Source organism: Dromiciops gliroides, chromosome X (assembly GCF_019393635.1).
Source record: "Dromiciops gliroides isolate mDroGli1 chromosome X, mDroGli1.pri, whole genome shotgun sequence".
NCBI classification, from domain to species: domain Eukaryota; kingdom Metazoa; phylum Chordata; class Mammalia; order Microbiotheria; family Microbiotheriidae; genus Dromiciops; species Dromiciops gliroides.
Genome location: NC_057867.1, coordinates 3291388 through 3312583, shown reverse-complemented (window position 1 = coordinate 3312583; position 21196 = coordinate 3291388). Strand labels below are relative to the sequence as shown.

At 45.9% G+C, this 21196-nt stretch overlaps 1 protein-coding gene across 1 annotated transcript in view; it reads right to left on the bottom strand.

Moving 5' to 3' along the window:
* Positions 1 to 21196, bottom strand: part of TAF1 (TATA-box binding protein associated factor 1) — a 43661-nt gene that overhangs the window by 17522 nt on the left and 4943 nt on the right. The window contains 27 exon segments of the mRNA XM_043973876.1: positions 560 to 682; positions 926 to 993; positions 3269 to 3446; positions 5249 to 5347; positions 5491 to 5599; positions 7643 to 7854; positions 8561 to 8726; positions 10414 to 10615; positions 11093 to 11334; positions 11868 to 12043; positions 12291 to 12410; positions 12568 to 12717; positions 13624 to 13704; positions 14251 to 14381; positions 14503 to 14644; positions 14787 to 14987; positions 16388 to 16492; positions 16718 to 16891; positions 17038 to 17211; positions 17329 to 17436; positions 17535 to 17662; positions 18447 to 18623; positions 19187 to 19388; positions 19783 to 20004; positions 20405 to 20521; positions 20523 to 20584; positions 20587 to 20623. Coding sequence (XP_043829811.1) covers positions 560 to 682; positions 926 to 993; positions 3269 to 3446; positions 5249 to 5347; positions 5491 to 5599; positions 7643 to 7854; positions 8561 to 8726; positions 10414 to 10615; positions 11093 to 11334; positions 11868 to 12043; positions 12291 to 12410; positions 12568 to 12717; positions 13624 to 13704; positions 14251 to 14381; positions 14503 to 14644; positions 14787 to 14987; positions 16388 to 16492; positions 16718 to 16891; positions 17038 to 17211; positions 17329 to 17436; positions 17535 to 17662; positions 18447 to 18623; positions 19187 to 19388; positions 19783 to 20004; positions 20405 to 20521; positions 20523 to 20584; positions 20587 to 20623 — 3906 coding nt within the window.

The window sequence follows — 21196 nt, the reverse complement described above, 5'->3', positions numbered from 1 at the left end:
GGCCTTTCAGAATGACTAACTTCCTCCTTTAGGGCTCAACTGAAGTGCCACCTCCTACTAGAGGCCTTTTCTCGTACCCTTTGACATTAGTCCCCACTCCATCCCCCCAACTCTCAGAAATTACCTTGCTTTGGGTATTTATTTTGCATATATCTTGTATTTACTTATCTGCATACATGTTGTTTCCCCCCAGTAGAATATAAAAGTTTCTTGAGGGCAGTTTGTCTTTGTTTTCCTAGCACAGTGCCTGGCACACAGTAGGGATTTAACGAATGTTTGTTGAACTGAATGTAGCACATCACTAGAAACTTCCTTCCAGGACGAACTGAATCCATTAATCGACATTCTTTGGTCCGATCATTCAACTGGTTCCTGAATCCATCTAACTGTACTCTTATCCAGTTACCTCTGCCTCTTCTGGTTTGGGTGAGGTTGTTGGGCCAATGTTCTAATCATCTTTACGATTGAATTGACTGCACACACACACCCTTGAGCAACAAGGACTGTAGCCCCTGACCCCTGCACCATCCTCATACTGCCCAGAACGGAGGCCACCTACGTCTGGAACCACCATCATCTTCTGGGTGACAATGTTGTCCAGAATGAAAGAGAATGCCACTTGGTCGTCATCATCCAACAAGGGGTTAATGGCCTTTTCTAAGCGGGCCAGCTTATCTTCTTTCTGAAATGAAAGGTAATGGCTTGGGTGTGCAGCCTGCTTGCTCTCGTCCTTCTGAAATCTCTCCTCATTCAGTTACCACAGCACCTGCTGACTTTTGAGGTTCACTGTCCCTGTCCCGCCCTCTTCCCATCGGTCCCCTCTCTACTCTCACACCTTCCCTACTCTCCCACCCCTTTGGCTTTCTGCATACAAATCCCATGGCCCCTTCTTCATTCTGAAAGACACGGAACAACAATGGCTTACCTCTTTCAGTTTTTCATCACAGAGATCCAGCATCGACTGAGAGATCTGAGTCAATGAATGCTTTGGCCCTACAATCATACCAGGAGATCTATAAGAGTCAGGACCATTACAAAACAGGAGCCAGAAACTGCTCCCACCCTGAGGAGCCACACCATGTGGCCTGATTTCTCTTTCTTTTTTGAATTCAGTTTTGTTTTCTCAGTTCCAGATTCTCTTCCCATTGAGACAAGAAAAAGAAAACCCCTTACAAATATGTAGAGGTGCAAAACATTTCCCTGTTAGCACATGGGCTGGTTTCTACCTTAACTTCTCTCACTAGGATATAAAGGCAATACCAATAATGGTGGTTATGACTGTATCAATGGGTATTATTAAAAGACAATTTGAGCATTTCTTCCACAGAGGACATGCGATTTGTGGCCAGAGTTCGTGGTGACAGAGCCTGGCACTCTGTGTGTGATGCTCAGATGTGTAGCTGATTGAAAGTCCTTCCTTCCGTCCATGGCTCCTTCACACCAAGTTGGTCTAGATCAGGGTCTGTGAACTTGTGTTTGTTTCTTGAATATTCTGATAATGGCATATCAATAGAGTCGATTTTCTTTGTAATCCTATGTATTTTGTGCATTAAAAACACGATTTTGAGGAGTCCATTTCTAAGGGGTCCATGACACAAGCAAGGTGAAGAACCCCTGGTCTAGATGCTGCTGCTGTTCCAAACTATTCCCAGAAGTGGCTAACAGCTTAAGGCTGGGCTTCAGATATCCCTGAACTAATTACTTTATACTCTGACTTTGGTAATCTCACTTTAGCACGCCATACCAAAAACAGTCAGCTTGCTTGTCACCCATTCTCCGAAAAGGCCTAGTCCAATGAATATGACTTGATTCAAGCCATTGTTGCTCATCCTGCCTGACCATTTCATGGTCAGTAGAGTTTTGTGTGAAACTAATCAAGAAGTTGGGTAGGTTGCCTGCTGTCTAGGGGAGGGGGGAGGGAGGGGAGGGAGGGAGAAAAATCTGAAATTGTAAAGCATGTATAAACAAAAGTTGAGAACTATCTTTACATGTAACGGAAAAAATAAAATATCTCATAAAAAAAAAAAAAAGAAGTTGGGTAGGTTGACAGTGTCATATCTGCTCTCATTGTAGTAGGATATGGCTCTGGCACTGTTTTCTCATAACATCCCTCTCTAAGTAAGGTAGCTGTACTACAAGAGAATTAAATATAAACAATGCCCTTGGTGGACCTTTCCTAGCTGTCCTGTCGGCACCACACATTAAGGCTGAATCTCTAGCATCGATGCTTCTTTCTTAACTTGGTCTACCATTTCCTTCTTGGTTATGGTGATGCTACATCATGCTGCATTAGTAACAACACTTGAAACTAGTTTACAGATCTGTAATGAACAATGTTACCTACATGCAAGAGCTCTGAGTCACAGGCTCACACATGACTTGACTCGTCATCAGGATTATCAATGAACCTTATGGTTCACTGTGCTAGCTCTGCAAAATAGTCCGTGACATTCTAGATGCTTTTGTGAATGAATATGTAAATTTCAAAAAACAAAAAACAAAAACAAAACCCAGTCCATAGCAGCAAGGAGCCAATGAATGAACTATCTCAAGGAAATTATTCTTTTATGTATAACAACCCCCTCAAGTCTGTCTCAAGACATAGTCAATGAATTCTACAAGGTACACAGGGCCAGAGATAAAATGTATCTTCATAGTGACTGCCTCCTGCTTCCAAGGCCTTAGGCCAGATTAACTTGACTACCCTAAAAGTTTTTTGGGTGGATAGGGTATTTTTTGGTTAGACCCACACTTTCATCAATATGGTGAATTCCCAGTATAGAAATGCCCTCCACCAATGCAGTTCAGCAACCTGTCTATAACTTCCTTTTTTTTTTTTTTTGCGGGGCAATGGGGGTTAAGTGACTTGCCCAGGGTCACACAGCTAGTGTTAAGTGTCTGAGGCCGGATTTGAACTCAGGTCCTCCTGAATCCAGGCCCGGTGCTCTATCCACTGCGCTACCTAGCTGCCCCTTGTCTATAACTTCTTATCTTGAGAGTTGGCCAGTGCCCTGAGCTGCTACTACATTCCAAAAGGCACAACTTGAACTCAGGTATTCCTGATTCTAAGGCTGACTGACCTGCTATCCACTCTGCCATGCTGCCTCCCTCCCCTCCCCTAAAGCAACATACACTAAAAGTACCAGTCTCAGTCTCATGGCTCTTTCAATCTGCTGAGATTGGTTCTGGGACCAATGTTCTGTGTGTAGAAGATCAGACCAGCTGATCCCACAAGGTCCTTGCCAGCCGAGGAATTGGTGTTCCTTACCATTGTATGTTGCACTGTTTTTCACAATCAGTTCCAAGTGCTCTCTGAATTCCTCACGGGATGGGTAGAGGCGTTTACGGACATTTTCTCGGAGTGTTTGCAAGTCCATGGGCCGGGTGATAATTTTATAATAGTCCTTCACAACTTTTGCATTCACTGGTGTATGGAAAGGATAGGTCTGTGCAAATGAGAACCAGCAATTCAATTTAACAACATTGAAGCACCAACTATGCAGAAGACATTATGCTGTGGATGGGGGACCCAAAGACAAAATAAGAAACAACCCTTGTCCTCCAAGAGTCAATAGCCTACTAGATCAGTTAAGGTAGGTTCTGTAATTCTTCTAAAAGAGACTGTGCTCTTAAACAAAGATTTTTTTTTTATCAAAGAGTGATAAAAAAAAATGTTAGGAGAAATTTGAGGAGAGATAGAGAAAGCCAGAGACTTGAACAGAATGTGTATGTGTGTGTGGCGGGGGAGGGGGGGGGGGGGCGGGGGCAGGGGGAAGAAATGAGGTAAGGTAAGTGTTCATGAAAAAGGGAGTATCTGAGGGGAAGCTAGGTGGTGCAGTGGATAAAGCACTGGCCCTGAATTCAGGAGGACCTAAGTTCAAATCTGGCCTCAGACACTTGACACTAGCTGTGTGACCCTGGGCAAGTCACTTAACCCCCAATGCCCCGCCAAAAAAAACAAAAAACAAAAGAAAGGGAGCATCTGAGCTGGTCCTTGAAATAAGGCAGGTAAATGGGGGAAGGGTCAAGCTTTTTCAGAAAAGGAGGACAAGGTATAGGGACAAGAGGGCCAGAACAAGAATACAACAAAGAGGATATGAAGGATGAGATAAAGGTTGAGAGTGTAGCCACATGTGGAAGGCCTTGAACACCAGACTTTGGAGTTTCCACTCTGCTGTTGAATAATGGGAACTAATGAAGGCAAGCAGAAGAGGTTACAGGACCTAAGCAATGCAATGGAAGCCCAGAGGCAAGAAGACCAATCAGGACACTATTACAATAGTCTTGTCAAAAGGCAATGAGGGCGGGGCAGCTAGGTGGCACAGTGGATAGAGCACCGGCCCTGGAGTCAGGAGTACCTGAGTTCAAATCCGGCCTCAGACACTTAAGACTTACTAGCTATGTGACCCTGGGCAAGTCACTTAACCCCAATTGCCTCACTAAAACAAAACAAAACAAAAAAAGGCAATGAGGAGGGAGCAGCTAAGTGGCCCAGTGGATAGAGCACCAGTCCTGAATTCAGGAGGACCCGAGTTCAAATATGGCCTCAGACACTTGACACTTACTAGCTGTGTGACCTTGGGCAAGTCACTTAACCCTCATTGCCCCCCCCCCCACATACAAAAAAGGCAATGAGGACCTGATCCAATGGAATGAAGCAATGGATGTGAGAGAGATGCAAGGGGGTGTTGGATTGAACTCTGCCCTAAGGTCTCTCCCATACCCATGAAGCCTAATCACCACCAATTTTCAAAGGAACCAGGGGCGGCTAGATGGCGCAGTGGATAAAGCACTGGCCCTGGATTCAGGAGTACCTGAGCTCCAATCTGGCCTCAGACACTTGACACTTACTAGCTGTGTGACCCTGGGCAAGTCACTTAACCCCCATTGCTCCACAAAAAAAATCAAAGGAACCTATCCAGAGGGAGCAGGTCTGGATAATACCCTCCCCCCTCCCCCCAAAACAAACTACTGATGGAACCACATGCCAATAATGCTGAAAGCTAGGCTGCAAAGTCCAGGCAGCTAAACTTAGAATCAAATCTTCCCACACCATCCTCCTCTCCCTAGCCAATTTAACCAACTTCTCAAGGGGCCACTTGTTTCTGGACCTGCACAAACATGGAATATCCAAATTCGGTTATGTCATTTTATAGAAACCAATAGCCACAAGCATTCACTCTCCATATGAGGTGACACACAAGAATAGGTCTTGCCATCTTTATTCTAGTAAATACAAAATACTCACATTGGGAAGATCTCTCATGTCATTGATGATGGACTCCAGGATAGATGACAATGTCACCATGGGATCTGTCCGTCGTCGATGAATAGACTTGTGGGGTCGCTGGAAATCAAAAGGTAGGAAGACAGATACAGCTATGTCCCCCTTGGAAAGCAAACCTGGCAATGGTATGACTGAGTGAGGCATTCTTTCAGGCCAAGCCTGAAATCAAGGAGAATCACAAAAGAAGGAACTCTGGGACTCACATTCAAATAATCACAGTGAACGGTGGTCCCAACTCGTCGTTTCTTCTTGGGAGGAAGTTGCTGTTTGGGGAACTTGAGAACCAGCGATTTCCGTCTAACCTCATCTGCACTATAAAAAACAAGTAGTACGTAGGACGACTGCTGGCACTCAGAGACCACCACCATTCCCTCACCCCCAAGAAAAGTTTCTGAAGTGCCTAAAAATGGGTCTGGGGTTGGAGAAGATAAACCCTGCAGGTATCCTTCTTCCAAGGCTCAGCTCTGACAGGACCTCACAGTATCTGTAACTTAATATGAAAGAAACAGGGCAAATCACGGCCTCTCTCTAGGACTCGGTTTCTTCATATATAAAATAAAGGAGCTGAATCAGATGATCTCTAAGGTTCTTTCCAACTCTAGAATCTATGATTCTAACTTAGAAAAAAGAAAAGCTTGGCCACATGCCTCAACCCGCATGGAAATAAGGAAGAAATCCAAGCTGTGTTGGAAGATCTCAAACTACACTCTTCCCCTACCCCAGCTGGTCAAGCCTCACCCCCTGCTCTCCTCCCATAGGTGACTTTTGCCAACTGGCTCAGGATTGCTCCACCTGGCAGCATTTTTCAAGAGCTATAGAACTGTTCATATATGTTGAACCAGTAATTTCACTTTTGAGAATGCAGCCCAAGGAAAAAAGGCTATGTTGTACATAAGATCTTCACAAACAGTGCTATTTACAGCTAAAAAAGAAAGGAAAACTGGAAACAACCCCAAATACTTGCAAAAAGGGAATGGTTAAGCAAACTGTGGCACAGGAACCCAAGGGCACACCATACTATAGCTCTGTCAGCATTGAGCATGTGGACATGTGTTAAGAAATAACACGGGGGTGGGGTGGGGGGGTGGGGGGGTGTGTGGCAGCTAGGTGGTGAAGTGCATAAAGCACCGGACCTGGATTGATTCTGGAAGACCTGAGTTCAAATGTGACCTCAGACACTTGACACTTACTAGCTGTGTGACCCTGGGCAAGTCACTTAACCCTCATTGCCCCACAAAAAAAAAAAAAAAAGAAAGAAAAAAAAAGAAATAACACGAAGTTAAAAAAAAAACAAGGATACATACACATTGACTGCAACGCTGACTTACGTGAGTATAGATACACTCACAAAGCTCAGAAGGGAGCTTGAGAGATGATGTAATGAGTCTCAGATACTTGGGGTTTTCTATAAAGCTGCTGAAGTTGATATATAAGTATATCACTATAGATTTATGGCTGCTTCGGTTAGTCCTCCATCTTGCTACATGACTGGCCTACCTCCTTTTCCAACCATATATCTCCTGGATGAGATCTTTTACGCCACTTCTTGCTCGAGAGTCATCATTAGTAATATGCTGCAGCTTTCTTCAGAGATTGTAGTGTTCCATCATTCACAGCCATATAGCGTCACCAGAAAAATATTGGTGTTAAAAAGATGGGTTTTTGTTTCAGAGAGATCAAGGGATAACAAATGGACAGCCTGAGTGCTGTACTGGTACCCACAGATTGGGAAGAGACCTCAAGGAAGGCCTCCCTGGGCCGACCACCTAAGGAGGGCACGGACAAGAATCACACAGCATGAATGTGGTCTGCAGGGAGTACCTATGTTGATGAGATCACAGGTCCATTAAAAAAAAAGGGCTGCTTCTCCATGACATTCTTTATTCAATCCCTATGGACAGAAGCCAGGTGGAAAAATGCACTGGAGTTCCTGAACATGTGTCACTCTAGCCTGTCCTATCGGGAGGTAGCTGAGGGCAGGGTCCTTTAAAAACTGTGGGGAACTAGGAAATATTTCCAATCACAGAAGGCTAGAGTTGGAAGGAATTTCTGAGATCACTGAATCCACCCCCTTCTTTTTACAGATGAGACTGAAGCTCAGAAAAAGGAAGTGACAAGTTCAAGGTCAAAGGAAGCAGTGAGTGATTAGCAAGCCCAGGGCTCCTGATCCCACATCTACTCTGGCACCTGCCTCTCATGGTATCTTTTGTTAGGAGAGAGGCTCAACATAAGGAAAGGCAGGCGGCCAACCCCGCACTGGTCACTGGTTATGGCCCTCCCAACTCTACCCAGCCCTGACAAGCCATAGGAACATACCACTGAACTCCAGGCATTTCCTGCTTTGCCACCCCTTACCTCTCAATCAGCTGCTTTCCCAAGACAATCTTGGTCCCTTCCACCTTGATAAGCTCTTCATTATCATTAGGGATGACAGTTTTTTCCAACTCCTCCTCCTGTTCCTCTGTCATGGCAACAGGGTTGGAGGGTGGAGCATTGGTTTGGTAATACAGAGGGCAGAACTTGTTTGTCCTCATGTGCCCAATGGCACCACAAGCTCCACATTTTAGCTGCAAAAAGGAAAGTTACAAGTCAGAGGTGAGCAACTCCCATGTTTCTTGATGCCAAGTGACAGATACAATGTAGTAAACCAGTTATAGCTCCAGATTCTCTGCCTGTGACCTGTGTCTATTTCACCCATCATCCAAAGGCCTCTTGAGTAAAAACAATTGTGCAAAGTTGCACAAATCAAACTATACCTGAATCCGAAAAGACAACCAGAGAAAAGATGTCCAAGCCAAGTGTGAGCTATATGGAAGTGGGAAGAAACTTCGAACAAAGGCAGGGAATAAAACGAGTATCAAAATATTGATCTGTGCTGCTGGAAATGGTGAATATCATTCTCCAGAAGAAATGAGAAAGTAGAGACTCAAGGGCTCCACATTTGCAACCAAGTTTAGCTTGAATGCCCTAAGTCTGTTTTTTCACCTGTAAAATGGGGCTTGAAATTGAACCTCCCTAAAGGGTATCCCACAAAAATTTGTTTTACATATATACATACACATATAACAATACACACATACACGTACACATACACATGCATACATGTATGTATGTGTGTATATATAAAAACAATGTACACATACACACAGCTAGCAAGTGTCTAAGACAGAATTTGAACTCAGGTCTTCCTGACTTCAAGTCCCGTACGTTATCCACTGTGCCACCTGGCAGACTATCATGCCACACATTATTATTCTGGATGCCTACAGTTACCTTCAAATCAGGACGTTCCTTCATTTTTTTGGGCTTCTTCTCAGGAGGACCCTTGAGCTTCTCCTTTTCCTGGTTCCTTTTGAGCCGCCTTAGCTGTTCCTGGATCCTTCGCCGTTCCTTCCGCATCTCTTCCCGGTGTTGCTCATCAAACAGGGCAAATTTCCGACTGAAATAAACATATTCACAGAAGGCTCTCTCACACAGTGTTTTACCAGCATCCCAATGATGGGAGAATCTACCCATGCATACTGGGGCTTGTGCAGGCAATGATGGTAACATAATACAGGGGCTCATGCAAGCCTAGACACAGAAAGCCTCCAGAATGCAATCAACCTGCCCTTCCAAGGAAGCCTCTTCAATTCGCATACAGAGAAGCTGCTAGCACAAGGAACAAACATTCTCTCTTCATCCTAGGGAAGCTTAGCACATCCTTCAAGGGCCATCAAAGCAGCCAACCATCATTAAAAAAAAATAAATCCAGAGGCAGCTAGGTGGCACAGAGGATAAAGCACTGGCCCTGGATTCAAGGACTTGAGTTCAAATCTGGCCTCAGACATTTCACACATAACTAGCTGTGTGACCCTGGGCAAGTCACTTAACTCCCACTGCCAAAAGAAAATCCAAGGAGAACATTGTACACAGTATCAACAACATTGTGTGTTGATCATCTGTGATAGACTTGACTCTTCTCAGCAATACAATGGTCCAAGATAGTTCCAAAGGACTCATGATGAAAAATGCTCTCCAAATCCAGAAAAAAAGAACTGTGGAATCTAGATGCAGATCGAACCATACTATTTCTATTTTTTTTTTTTGAGGTTTTTCCCTTTTGTTCTGATTCTTCTTTCACAAGATGACTAATGCAGAAATATGTTTAATGTGATCGTACATATACAACCTATATCAGAGTGCTTGCTATCTTGGGGAGGAGGGAGAAAAATTTGAAGAAGGAAATGGCAAGCCACTCCAGTATCTTTTTTTTTTTTTTTTTGGTGGGGCAATGAGGAGGGTTAAGTGACTTGCCCATGGTCACACAGCTAGTAAGTATCAAGTGTCTGAGGCTGGAACTGAACTCAAGTCCTCCTGAACCTAGGGCTGGTGCTCTATCCACTGTGCTACCTAGCTGTCCCCGGGAGAAAAATTTGAAACTAAAAATCTTATAAAAAGGGGGAAGCTAGGTGGCACAGTGGATAGAGCATCGGCCCTGGATTCAGGGGGACCTGAGTTCAAATCTGGTCTCAGACACTTGACACTTAGTAGCTGTGTGACCCTGGGCAAGTCACTTAACCCCCATTGCCCCGCAAAAACAAAAAACAAAACAAGAACAAAAACAAAAAAAAATCTTATAAAAACAAATGTTGAGGGGCAGCTAGATGGCGCAGTGGATAGAGCACCAGCCTGGATTCAGGAGTACCTGAGTTCAAGTCCGGCCTCAGACACTTATTAGCTGTGTGACTCTGGGCAAGTCACTTAACCCCAATTGCCACACACACACACACACACAAAACAAATGTTGAAAACTATCTCTACATGTAACTAGAAAATAATAAAATACTTTTATGATTAAAAAATAAAAAAAATAAGTCCACAGATCAAATTGAAAATTTGACCTTCCCAAATTTAGTTTAGGTGCCCTCATCCCCATGTCAACCCAAAGCATCTTCTTTGAAACTTGCCAAGAAAACCCAGTGTAAATCAGCTCTCACAAGGAAATGAAGTAAAACTGGGTGACCAGAGCTCACAACTCAAAATCAGTCCTATCTAAACTTTGCCACTGTGGTCCTGCAACACTTTCCCATTCTTGTAGATAGATGGCCATGAACCACAGCAAGGCCCAGGGCCCACATACTCACATGAATTCTTCATCCTTTGTCGTCCGTATGCGTACATAGGCGTCGATGACAGCAGGCTTCCGCACGGTCTCACATCGGACGTATTCCTTCCCATCTTCATCTCGAAAGGTACGGTAAATCTTGAGGCAGCGACCCGTGGCTGAGGAGTTAAGACTGGTCACAGAGGCTGTGTCATCGTCCTTGTGAGAGCCTCCAGAGCTCACTGTTGGTGAGAGAAATGGCCTTTCAAACCTTTCCCCTGTAACCCTGAGGAGCTAGCATCTTCTCTGCCCTGAGTGAAGACGTGTGACATGACAGCACAGAACGGTGGTTTGGAAGAGAGTATGCAAGGGAATGCAAGGGAAACAAGAGGTTCCATTCATCACAACGTCAGTCCACCAATCTCACCGAGCTACCTTGCCTGGCCACCCTCATGCTATTGGCGCACCTAGGCTAGAGAGCAGTTAAGCAGCTTTCAAGCCAATGTCAACTATTGGAGATGGCAAGTTCCCATCATTCCCAATAGGGCTAGCGCTCTCTTTCTCTCTCTCTCTCTCTCTCTCTCTTTCTCTCTCTCATTTCCCTTTACTGAGCTTCAGAGTCCAATCCACCTTTTTACCAACCTTCTGGCTTCTCTAATCTCATCCCCCACTGTTCCTGTTGCGCCATACTCTGCCGCGTATCATGTTGTGTTACGTACACAGTCCCTTTTTGTCCTTCTTCTCTTTCTTGCCCGTTTCCTTGTCATTGGCACCTTCCTCACCCAGTAGCATTCGCTGTAATTCCTTCCGCTCCTGCTCCTCCCGCTCCCTCGATAGCTGAGAACTGGTTTTCTTGTTCTGTAGCATATTCTCAATGTTCTTTCCCATTTCTTCAAAGTCGCTATCCTCAGCTGAGCTGCTGTCAGTGTCAGTTGACAAAATCTCAGTCGATGCCAAAACTCTGAAAGTAAAACCAACATGAAAACCAGCACAAACAAACAAAAAACCCCCACCAAGGCATAGTCCAAAGAGCTACAGAATTTAAACAGGCAAGCCAAGAAATGAACACCACTAAGAGGCCATGTCAAAGTTACTGAGATGCCAGAAGGACTCAAACAAAAAGACTAGACTAGTCACCAAAAGCAAGTTTGATGAAGTGCTATAGCCTTGTGCCAACTAGAGGGAAACCAATGGTAAACCAATCCTTCCACCAAGCCATCCCCAAAGCCAACCCATCTGCCTTACCACTATTCCCAGACCCAAAGAAGCCATGAGGATAAATTGTCCTGGCCCCTTTAGCATCCCTTTTCATGTCACTCGGGATGGTGAAAGGACTCCACAACAGCCTTAGTACAGACACTAAGTGGCCCTGAGATGGCTTCCTCTGGAACCTCGGCCTCTTGCCTACCCAGTTAACATTTCTGGGAGGCCCTGAGGATTGGTGCCCCTCTCCCCTTTTCAACTTTGGCTGCTAACAGCATTTTAGCAACACACTTGTTCTGTAAGTCGAAGATCCGCTGACATTCTTCTTTGTAACGTTCCTGATGTTCAGCCACCGAAAACCTTGATCCCCGGGCAAATTTACTCATGGGCCCCTCTCCAGAGCGAGCCTGTTCTGTTGACATGGTGCGCACAACATCAATTACTTCCCACCGAGATAACTTCTTGATCTGTGACAATATGCACACATATATACACACATTCAGCTCTTTAAATGATTCTGGTAACAGGTTGAGGGACTGTGGGACCACAAAAGCAAATGGATGAAGTGAAAGGCTTTGGGAAGGCTAAGCCCTGAGAAGAGTGTACAGGGACTAGCATTATCCAACCTACCTGAGGAATCCCCAGACTGCCCCTCACACCTGACTCCTGGCTTTACCCTCCACACAAAGCCCAGTCAGCCTCCTCCACACCAACCTCTTCCTCCGGCACACCAAATTTACGGAGAAGTTGCTTGGCATTTTTTAGAGAGAGGCGACGGAGATCTGCATCGGTTCCCGTGACTGTCTTCTTCACTGGCTGGGGTTCCTTATCATCCTATCTCAAAACATAAAACAGTGAGGAAACCCCAGAATATCCGTTCTTGCTACTAGCCTACCACTCTGAAGGTTGCCCTCTAGCCAAGCCTGCAGGCGATGCCCCTCCCAGTGTCGTCACCTTGCACACGCCCTCACAGCCCTGGCCACAGTCTCACCTTCTGCTGGGTTGGTTTGTTTGGAATCTTCACATAGGAGAAGCCTTCCCCACACCCTGTAGGATCTGCCACCCCAGTCACTTCCAGGAGGCATTTCCCCTTCATGGCTGCAATGAAGGCCCTTGTAGTGTTCCAGGGGGCAGTACGCACCTGGATCAGAGAGAAGAATTTGGAGCACTGGTAGGAAAGTATGATAGCCTTTCTACTCAGCACAACACTGCCCCCTAAAAAAGAAGTCGACCTTCAGAGGTGCATAGGACATTATTCTCCTTTCTCCTACTGTCTCAACAGTGGGTTGGCTGGATGACCAGAGTGAAGACAGGCTCTTCAATATTTAGAACTTCCCCAGAACCATTGATGCCCACATCAATAAGCAAAGTCAAATGAACGGTGAAGTGTATGTTTCCCTCGTAGTTGCTTTGACTTCCCCAAGCTTTCTGAATGTGACCAGTCAGTCAGTCAGGCCATACAAACTGAATAGTTGGCCCTGTCCCAGCAACCTCAGGTCAAGGCCTGTTACCTTTTGGCCAGAAGGCTCTTTCCACTCTTCCCTTGTTTATAAACAGTTCAATCTTCTCTGGGTGTTGAAATCATATTACTAACCACACTTGATAGTTTAGAAAATGGAGGCCCAAAGACTGAACTGGTTTAACCAAAGCATGTGTCAGAGGTGCAGCGTATACTCAGTGGTTAATTCTTAGTTCCAAGTTCTAACTCTAAGACTGTTTTGTAGTTTGTCTAAGTTGGCAGCTGCCTGTCTCCTCACTCTCCACACCCCAATTCCTCTCCTCAGCACACGAATAGCACGGAACCAATTCCCTCCATAGCACGGCTGACTTCCCTTTCCTGCTTCTGTTTTTGGCCAACTTCTTTCTGCTCTCCACTACAAGCTGAATCAGCTTCTCAACCCTCATTTTTTCCATGTGACATGGCATCCGCAGAACCCAACTGGGAAATGAGGAAGCAGCTGGGGAACTATTGCCTTGGTTGCTAAGGGGGAAAACAGCAAAGCAAGAGTAGATGAGATGAGCTCACAGGAATCAGCATAAGGTTTACCTCATCATCAATCTTCATCTGAAAATCTTCTTCGTTTTCTTCTTCAGGAGCAAAGAAAGACTTTTCCCCGTAACCGGCATCCTAGAGAAGTAAACAAGTGATGACAAATCACTCGACAAATGGAATCGTACCACTTATGTCTTCAGGGCTGAACACTGGAGGAGGTCCTTAGGGGACAGAGCCCTTATCACAGGCCAGCTAAGTCAACAGATGCTCAAGGTCCATGGTGAAGATTCATCATTTCCTAAGGCCAGTTCTTAACTTAAGTTCCTCATAACCGAAGTCCTTGGGGCCAAGGAGCCTGCTTAGGTCACCTGGTCCTTGCTCATTCAGGAAGGAACAGAACTCCACACTACATCTGCAGCATTTTGGCTTGCCTGGTTGGATACAGGGAACAGCCCACAAGACTGCATTGCTCACAAAGCTGCCTCACAACAAAGAGAGATGCTGATCACCACCCAAATGGATGAGCCAAGTAACTTTCCCAGTGCCTCCGAACACAGAAAGCAACGGATCCATTCGGAATCTTTTCCAGACAAAAAAATCAGGCAGCATCTCCCATTAAGTCCTGGAGTTTTCCTCTAAAGCTCAAGGGAAGCACAGCTCAGGAGAAGGTAGGTGTGATACCTTCAACCGCTGCTCTGCAGCTATCATGCTGTAATAAGCACAGCACTGTTCTGGAGACACCATGGCTCTGATCTCTTCTTCAGTTGGTAACCGGAAATCAGTCTTCAGCACCCACCAGTTTGAGTCCATCCCTGGAAAAGACTCAGGTGAAATCCTGAGAACCTGGAATCCCCACCCTCCCAATACCATGCACAGCCTCCAGCAGGATCATTCCTCAAGGGAGGTCATGTCGGGGGCAGCACCACAATTTACCTGTGCGCTTGAAGTCAGCACAGAGCTTTAATCTCTTCCGAATGCTGCTCTCTGAGTGAGAAGGGAAAGCTTTCTTGATATCCTCCATACGGATCCTCCGTGGACGATCTCTACTCTTCCAGAATAATCGGTAAATGAAAACCTGCCAATTGGAGCACAAACGAACGAACAATCTCTTTGACCAATCTCCAGGGTTCAGGAGGAAGGTGAGAAGCACCTGCCTCCTCTAGACCCAGTCAGCTAAGTTCTCCTCCCCCTTCCTGCCCCACCCCACCAAATCAGACCTGCAGAAAGTCTCTAATGTGAGTATTGGCCCGTTTGGAGTTAGGACCAGGAACTTCAAACAAGGGGCACTGTTGGCCAACAACAAAGATGTCGACCAGCTCCCGAATATAGTAACCCTGCCGCGTCCGAATAATCAGGAAGTCTGTCTCTGGCATCTTATGAAGATAAATTGGAGCCCGGAAAAGGTTGTTCTCAAATGCCTATCAAAAAGAATATAGGAATGAGGAACGAGACCCAGAAAGGTACTTGATGAGGAGGAGCCTAGCCAGAGAAGAAGCTAACCAAATCTGTTTGCTCTCTGTTCTCTATGACATCATAAGTCTCTAGCACCAATAAAATCCCCGAATGCCAAAAGAACATACAGGGTTATATAACAGTACATGCTCAAGGTGGCGCAGTGGATAAAGCACTGGTCCTGGATTCAAGAGGACCTGAGTTCAAATCTGGCCTCAGACACTTGACATTTACTAGCTGTGTGACTCTCGGTAAGCCACTTAACCCTCATTGCCCCACCAAAACAAAAAACAATACTGCTCAGTAGCCCATCTCAGGACAGAAAGTCAACTACAACCAGTGGAAGAAACCCATCCTTTAGGGAGAGAGATGACCAGGTAAGTCTCAGGGGGCAAGCTACAAAGAGCTAAACTGTCCCTTGGAATTTAGGATTTTAGGAATGGCTTTTAAGAACAACTGAAGAGGAAAGCTGTTTGGCATATGGGTGTGGGAGGAAAAGACGTGAAAGAGGAAAGAAACAAGAACCAGAAAGGGGGTGCCCATATTCTGAAGGGGCTTACTGCTGCCAGGATATACAGCACCTAAGGAAGAGATAGGCTTTGGTGGGGCAAGAAAAGAAGAAAGCAACAGTGGCAAGCCAGGAAACAGGCTGAGGTGGCGCCACAAAGCTAAACCGACATTAGAAGGCCCAAGAAACAGAAGAAATGACAGGCTATCCAACAGAGATGGCAAAGCAAGGTTGGTGAGCAGAGGAACCCTGCAGCAGGGCACCCAAAGGGCTGACTTAGAGGCAGCACACTGCGCTCTTTGCAAAGAATCAAAGGCGGTCTCTGGGACTGAAGGCTGCAGATGGTGCAGCTCAGGCATGCACGTTACTCCAAAGCAACCATGACTAATGTTGCCAAGTCTCAATTGTCCACATGTGGCAGGCATGTGCCCTTTGGGGATTAGCTGTAGCAAATGTTTAACTCCAGGTTGACTTCTTTGTGTCACCCAGATGTTTCTGAGCTCTCTCACCTCACCTATGCTTGGGGAAAAGGAATTCACTTTCATCTTAGCCTAAGAATAAGATCTTGAGGAAGAAAAGTCCATCCCCCTTTTATCAAAAAATCATGTACAGTATTCCAGACACAAACCTGAGTTTGTTTTCATTATCCACTCCACTGTTAGCCTCCCATGAAGGTTAGAAACTTAAAAAGATTCATTTGAGTTGTCTTGATGACACCATTTGGATCCTCCCATGACTGCCCCTTCCTGAACTGACTAGTCCCCATCTATTCTTTCCTTTAGCCTAGACTTAAAAGGGGATGGGGGTAGGGGAATGGGGCAGGTTGTTCAAGAATGGGGAGGGGAAGGAATTCCTCACCTGCAAAAGTTGGCCAGGGTGGAGAGAGCCCAGGAAAGGAGATGTATGGCAATAAACTGTCTCTCCATACTTACAATCAGGGGCTCCGGGGTCCTTCCCGGGTTTCTAGGAAGAAAACACCTGGTTAATGTAGGCGAACATAGATGGCATACCCGCTAAGTGAGCACAGAACCATACTGACCCACCCCGGGATAAGAGGTATTCAAAACCACAATTCTGTCCCCAGAGAAGCTCATGGGCTAAAGGAGGAGAAGATGAATACAAACCTATATTATCACATCATCACCATATGTAATGGCAACAACAGGCAGATTCCCTAAACAAACTCACCCGTTTATAGTAGTTTTTTATCTTGGTTGCCATGCCGACCTGCATCATTAAGGGACCGTTTTCCTCACTATACTCAGCAAGAATCAGGTCTCCATCTTTGCCTGTCAGGTCCTGGGGTGTGCGCATAAAAAACATCTCCCCACCACCTGAGGCCTGGCGTTCTTGTTCTCTCATCTGCTCAGCACAGAGAAAACCCAGGTCACATCAGGGCAGAGAGCCAAGTGACATGTAGTCTCCCTGCCCCCCACCCCCCCCACCCCCCCCCCACCCCCCCCACCCCCCCCACCCCCAATGCCCCTCCGTGCCCAGGAAGGCTTTACTTTGGCTTTCTTCTTGATGTGTTTCAGCAAGGGCTGGACAGAGTGGGGACCCGGCTGGGACAGGGCCCCAAAGGAATACTTCTTTAGTGGTGGACGGTGGAATTGCCGGAGCTTGACAGGGCCCATATGGGTGGGAAAGAAAGGCTGCCGGAGCTCTACCGCAGGAATTGAATGCTGAAAGACACAACACACAGGCTCTGACTGGAGACCTGACCCAGTGCTGGGTGATGGTCCCCAAAGACAGGGGCCAAGGACCCGCTCGCTTTTCCCTCCATAGCAAATGGCTTTTACCTGTATAATATTCCCTCCGAAGGTGCCTCGAAGGCCCTGCTGCTTGGGGTAGTAAAACTCATCGTTGGACAGGTTCCATGGGTCCTTCACCTCTGGCTGGGACATGTTCTAATCACCCAGCAGAAAATGGACATCACTCAGAGACCTTGTCAATCGTCCAAAGATCCCACACCCGAACCCCTGAACCCCGGATCCCCCTCACAGACCTGCTGTGGCTCTTCCTTAATAACTCCTGTTTTCCCCAAGAGGATTCTACTCTTCTTTAAAGACGATTCCTTCTTATTTTCCTTTGAGGGGGAATTTGATGTTGTCTCTTCCTTTTCATCAGGTATTTCTGACAATCAAACAGAGCTGGCTCAGGGACACCCTTCAGGAAGATCCATCTCCCTTACTCAGTTACTTACTCTGTAGCTCTAGGTTGAACCCCAAGAAACCATTTAATCCAACCCCTTCTGTTTACTAATGAAGAAACAAGTTCAGATACACAAAATGGCTGATCAGTAAACAGATGGGTTCTCCAATCTCCAAGGTTTAAGGAAACCAGAAATATTTTTCTGCGTTTCCTGACTGGACTGACAAGCAGGCAGGAAGTCCGTCCCACACCATGAAGAGCAACCCTCTGCACATACCAAATATTGACTGAATGATCTTCAATTTCACTCCAGAAAATCCCTGCCTCATTACCCTTAAACCAACCAGATATTCTCCTTGTGTGTGTATAGGTTTTTACATAGACACATATTTTGTATGTGTAAATATGATTTTATGTACATGGGTACATACATTATATATATATATATATAATAATTTAATATAATATATGAAATTATATGTGAACACACATTTTGCCACTACTCAAATACTTGATGTTCTCCCAAAGCCATCCTTAAAAAACTAGGAACCAGGGGCCAGAGCAGCAATTCTAGTCATTCCCCAGCTCACCTCTTTCTTCCAAGCACAATCTCAAACTGCTTCTTCCAGTCCCCAGCCTGTAGCAATGTAGGTAGTATTCCTCCCTGCGCCCCCACCCTCCATCATGCCCTGGCTCTTTCCTGCCATTGGATCCTACAAGTCAGCTACACAGATGGGAAGAACATCGATCTTGGCTACTACCATACCCAGGATAAGATTCTCGTCATTCGGATCAAGTGTCAGGACAGGAGGCTCCAAGAGCCGAGGCATGGCCAGGGCATCCCAGATTATGTTGTCCTCCCAGCGGCCATACACCAGCTCTTCATTGTCAATTGGGAAGATGGAGTACCAGGGTTTGTCATCATCCAGAGTGGCAGTAAAACCTATTCAAGATGGGAGAGGGGGATCCTTAATAATGGCCAAGTGAAGAATAGTCCAATGCTCATTTAGCCATGAATAAGGGGAGATGAAAAGAGCAATTAATACCAGGAGAGTTATCTAGCTAACTGCTTGAGGAGAAATGAACAGATCTCCCATTTGGACAAAGCAGCATTTTTCACTTTTTATCTCCCTAAAGCTGAGATGATGAATATATGTTTTAGAAAGGAAGATGTGGGGGCAACTAGGTGACAAAGTGGATAAAACACCAGCCCTGATTCAGGAAGAGCTGAGTTAAAAATACGGCCTCAGACACTTGACACTTATTAGCTGTGTGACCCTGGGCAAGTCACTTAACCCTCACTGCCCCCAAAAAACAGAAAGGCAGATGTACTGTAAGAACAAAGCGCTCAAGATATAATAAACTTTGAGCTGGTTTTAGTGAGAAAGTAAAGTCCTCGCTAGCTACTTAGTGGAGAAAAATCATCAAGGGCTAGGCCCAGAGCTCCAATCCCAACACTCCCCAAAGTACCAGTTGCACCCAAAATGGAACCTCTCCCCCTCCCACCTTGCTGAGCATTGTACGCCATGGCATTCCTAGTCATGCTGGAGGGAAGCCAGCCAGCAAGGCTGGCCCGCTGAGGCTTCGTTCCTTTGTGTTTGATGTCTTCCCCATCCCAGATAATATCATCCTCCCAATGGAGCTGGGTGACCATCAGGAAGTTCTCATCAGCCAGAAGATCTCCTGCTTCCTCTAATACGACCAAATCCTGCATTAGTAAAGAAGGCATCAATCAGGATGCTGGGACGTGGGGCCTGATATTTGTACCAAGCAACCACCCTGCCTTTGGCATCCATGCTGTGAGAGCATGCTCACAAGACACCCATGACTTAAGAAGGACACTCAATTTATGAAACTGCATGGAAAAGGACAACACAAGCAGAGCAGAGGAGGAACAAGTCAAAAAGCATTCTTCTCTCCTTTGCCATAGCTCCAAAAAAGGCCATGGATTCCCAGTCAAAGACTCAGAGACTCTAACCCCCCACCAAGCTCCCCCTCCCATTAGATGAACTCCTCTTATTAGCTGCTGTTGAACAGGCGAGTTGGCAAAGAAGGCCCAAGGCACAATAAGCCCCTTGATCTCCCACTTCCAAGCACCTCACCTTCTCCATTATCCTTGGCTTGGTGGACAGCTTATCTTCTGCACTTTTGAGTTTGAAGCCATAGTCAAACCCACTGCCATCCTCAGGGACACCCAACATGTCATACCACAAGCGGGCAGGACCGTAGCGCCATTCAGCTACCTTTGGCTTGGTGTCTGTAACTTTGTCTATGTCGCCAGCTGACTGAGAAAACTTTGACTCCACGGGAGCCATCATCGTGATCTACAGCAGAACAGGGAAAGAGGTGGAGAGGCCCATCCTTTGTTGAGTCTCAAAGCCCCAATTTCTATATTGGCAATGTCTTTTATGCACCAAGAAAAAAGACCCCAGACTTCCTGTGGCTACTGAGACAACAGAGTCAAAATGAAATTACTTTAAAGAATCCCAAGGAGAATTTGAGCAAAAGATATCCTTGGCTAAAGGGAAAGAGAGAAGATGCCATGGAGTGATGTTGCCAAGAGCATCTTACTTACTCTTCAAGACCTTCAACTCATCAGACTTTGAATCAAGGTTTGCCCTCCCCATATCATATTCCTCATGGCATCAGTTGGGGAAGCCTGTGAGATTAAGCCAGGATTCTCCACTGATAACTGTCAGGAAACTTAGCCTCTATTGTCCCTACCTCATCATCTGAAAGACACTGCTCTGGAGGGGGAGGGGGTGCAAATTCAGAGGCCCACAGTGATTTTCTCTCCATCTCAGGGTCCCCTGGGCACTCGTCTTCCTGGATTTGCTCTTCTTGCGTCAGCTCTCGGTGCTTTTTCTTCCTTTTTCTCCGAGCGCTCCGCCAAACAGATGGAACATTCTTCCCTGGGCCAAAGAGACGAAGGAAGCGCAACACCTAGGATGGAAAGAATGTTGCTACATCACAGTCTCAAAGTCCAAGACTGAGAGGGGCATGCATTGGGCAGAAGCTATCTACTGAGGTTTACACAGCTGCAGGGGGAAAAGTCTGAATTACTAAATACTGGTCCAGTGTACCTACAGACAGAAGGGAAAACCGCCCAATTCTAGCAATCCTTTCTGCAACTAAAAGAGCATAAGTCACCTCTCCCATAAATCTATCCAGCTGCAAAAACCCAGGAAGGAGGATGAAGAGAACCCTGCTGCTCTAGAAACATTATCACCCAATTCTCGTTGAGCACAGGTCACAGGAAGCACAAGTCACAAAAACACTTATACTGCTGCCATTCTTGTTTCTACATCTTGCAAAGAACTCTGTGTCCAAGCAAGGTTCACCAAGTACTTGGCCAGCCACCAGTGCAGGGCCTCGGTTCCAAAGCCTGCATTTATAATAGCTGACTTGTTCTAAGTCTGACCATCCAATCCCAATATTGCTATCATGAAACCTTTCTTGTTTCACCTGGGTTATTACTACCTCTCCCTTTGTGCCTGCCTCACTCAGCCCTGATCT